At 49.9% G+C, this 3,359-nt stretch overlaps 1 protein-coding gene across 1 annotated transcript; it reads right to left on the reverse strand.

Annotated features, from left to right (window-relative positions):
• Window positions 1–408: 408 nt before the first annotated feature.
• LOC136494361 (transcription factor PCF1-like) lies at window positions 409–1,217 on the reverse strand. The gene has a single exon (XM_066490525.1). It carries the CDS (start codon window positions 1,214–1,216, stop codon window positions 689–691), a length of 528 nt encoding a protein of 175 aa, XP_066346622.1. The 5' UTR covers window position 1,217; the 3' UTR covers window positions 409–688.
• Between the last annotated feature and the right edge of the window lie 2,142 nt (window positions 1,218–3,359).

The following is a 3,359-nucleotide window of genomic DNA, read 5'->3' on the forward strand; positions in this document are numbered from 1 at the left end:
ACCTGACATCCAAACAAATAAACTATATGTGCAAACACGCATTTTCCATGAGTACCACCCTTTTGCCAGGTGCAACAAAATACGATCATGAAACACATATGGCCTTGCTACCAAAGCACAAGCAAACTAACTGTAGCTATTATCTCTTTTTTGTAGCAGAATTCAGAAAAAGCAGAAACAGACAGTAACATCAGGAAAGCAAGCAGAAAGATAACTTGGTAGCTTTCCATCTTCAGTTACCACCTGGCCGTCGGTACAGCATGAACCAATCATGGCGAATTCCTATGCTGCGTAACTAAATCCAGTTGCTAATAAAGGCAAATAACAAAAAGACAATTGCTCAACTACATACATACACACAGCAAAAAAGAACATTCACACACGGACTGAAGCACCAAGATATAGAAATCAGCAACACTAGACGATTCACAAGAGATTAGACTCTGTTTGAAACATCAGTAGAACTCATCAACCACTTAGAAAGATACCATTTCCCCTCTTCTATTGTTACCATCTCAATCAGTTTTGCTACCTAAATCACCCACAATCCTTCCCCAAGGTAATAAGTTAATGATTGAGGTGTAGGCCATGACCACAGAGCACACATAATAAACCCTAAGCTACTAACTAACTAGCCTTAGAGCCCTAAGCATAGTAACTGCCACTTGATAATCCCCTTCCACCTAGCCTAGTTATTATTCTCCTCCGCAGCAGTGCCAGAGACGGATGCAGAGGCGGCAGGGGACTCCACGGCGGTGGGCGGTTGCATGAGGAGCGCGGTGTAGTACGGGACCGGCGTCATGGACGCGGTGGCCGCGACGATGGAGACGGGGACAAGAGGCGGGGGCGCCTCCTCGGTGGTGACGCCGGTGCCGGTGGCGGCGATTATGGAGGGCTCGGCCTGGCGGAGCAACCACTCGATGGTCTCCCCGTCGGTGCGGTGTCCGAGCTCGCGCGTGAGCTGGAAGACGCGCGCCGCCACCATGGCCGGGATGCGGACCCGGCGGCCGCGGCCGGCAACCTTGGCGTGGCGGTCACCGGAGGAGGACCCCACCGGGCGACGAACCCGGCCGCGGAGGGCGGCGGCCCCAGGCGCAGCCGCGACGGCGGTGGAGATGGAGAGATCGACGGCGGGGGGGGCGTGTGGTGCGGGAGGGTTTAGGGTTTGGGGGGCGGGGACGAGGTTGTAGAGGACGAGGTCGGAGGAGGACGACATTTGGAATCGGAAGGGGATTTGGGGCTGCGAGGTGGGACCGGCTCGTGCCTGCTGGTGGGGCTATGGGGACGGACGGATGCACGGACTAGGGATTATATAGGGTGGAGGCTGGAGGGCTGCTATGTTCCTCTGCCGGTGTGGATCTCTCGGTAAAATTGGATATTGGGTCGTATTAATTTTTTATTTATTAGTATTGTTTACCTTTTCCCATTTTCTACTATCAAATTTACTTCCTTCCATTTATGTCGTTTTTCCTGCTACGCTATGAGAAATGCCACCTTAGTTTTCAAGGTGAACATTGTTATATTTTCTTATTATGTAAGGGTCTGATTCAAACAGTTAGGTCTAGTTATTAGCTGAGATTAAAAATAAGATTAAATTAGCTAGAATTTGCTAGCTAGTGGACTAATAACAAGCTCGAGGACTAACTATAAAATTAGTCCATCTATTACCACCATATTTAAGTGGATAGACTATATGCACAATGTGGATGGCTCGAGGCTCATGGTTTAGTCTTTTCTTCAGAAATTGTGATGGATATGGGCCATTTGGTACCCTCTACAAGAATAAGTGTCGGTGTGAAAAGTGACTAATAAATAAATATTTATAGTTTTGTCGTACGTTGTGATCGGATGTGGCCTAGTACTCAATGACACAGAGTTTATACTGGTTCAGGCAACGTGCCATACGTCCAGTTCCAGTCGGTCGGTGACTTTATTCTTGAGCCCAGGTGTTTGAAGTTTGTTGTGGGGTTACAAACGAATGGGAATAAAAAGGGGGTGTTAAAGGTCTAGTCGGACTCTGAACCAAAGGGCCAAGAGTGACAGGAGCTCCAACGTGTGCTAAGTATTGAAACGTATGCTCTGTGTAGCTTTAGAGTTCTAGAGCTGTGAAGCTGTTCAAATGCTCCGAATGTCTAAAGCTTAGCTTAGCAGAGAGAGAGAGTCAAAAAAATGGCCTCTCTTTGTTGGGAGAGAGCGCATCCCCTTTTATAGGTGAAGGGGATGGCCTTACAAGTGAGAGAGAGTGTGTGCATGCATGCTACTAAGTCTTGTTGCCTACGCTGTTGGGTACAAGATGGTCATTGCCGCCTACAATACTGTTTATGTCAGACGCATGTGGCAAGCTTTATCGTGTTCACCTGGTACGGTAGATGACGGCGCCCACAACACTGTAAGGCAAATTTCGGCGCTCACAACAATGTTTGGGTTCTGATATGCTTGGAAGGTTAAAGAGCACCCTTTTGACATGGTCTGGTGGCACTGTCCTGCAGATGTGCAGGGTACGGTCCTGGGTATTACGGTTGACTTGAGTGTCTTGCCTTATCTGCTCCGCCTGATTCTCGGGTCCTCACCGAGCGAGCGACCCCTGTCGGTCGTTCCCAGTCGGCTCCGACTGTGTCGGTCGGAGTCGGAAGTTATAAGCAGAGGTTCAGCGTATTTCTGGTCGGAAAGGGGGTCGGAGTCGGAAGCGATTGTCGTCCCCTCTTTGGCCAGGCCTTCCGGTCGAAGACTGGATCGCTCTTCCGGCCTATCGTTAGATATCTGGGCCGGCCCAGAAGTCGCGTGTTGTTATAATGCCGTTTGCTGGGCTGAGCTTTCGCTGGAAAACGAGCCCATCGAAGATCCTGGGTTTATGAACCCGACAATAAGCTTATTGAATCATTATAGGAAGGTGAAATGACAGAGAATCTTTTCAAAAATTGAAGCAGTATACCTTGCAAAGTTGTATCGTTGCTAGCAAACATGGGTGTTAATCTAGTTTATACACGGTCTAAGCTTTCGGGAAAAAAGAGAGGAAAACTTCAGTCCGAACTCACTGCCGTTCCTTGTGAAAATAGACATTCATTTGCATAATTTTTGTAGTTTTGAAACATTCAGTTTCCAGAATTGTTCACCGGTCAACAGTTTTGTACAGTTGAGCTGCGCACGCGACTCCGTCCTCACGCCTCCTCCCCCCACGCGAATCCCTTTTTTCTCGGCGTTTGTTTCCCTCCTCACGACCCCTTCCTCACCCACCCCTGCTTCCCCCGCCGCCCCCGGCCAACGGCTCTCTCACCGCCGGTCGCGCTGCCCACTTCCTAGCCCCACCCCTCGACCTTGCCCTCCTCCTCGTCCTCGCCCCGCCGATGCCCACCGCCCAC

This window comes from Miscanthus floridulus, chromosome 11 (assembly GCF_019320115.1).
Source record: "Miscanthus floridulus cultivar M001 chromosome 11, ASM1932011v1, whole genome shotgun sequence".
NCBI lineage: Eukaryota > Viridiplantae > Streptophyta > Magnoliopsida > Poales > Poaceae > Miscanthus > Miscanthus floridulus.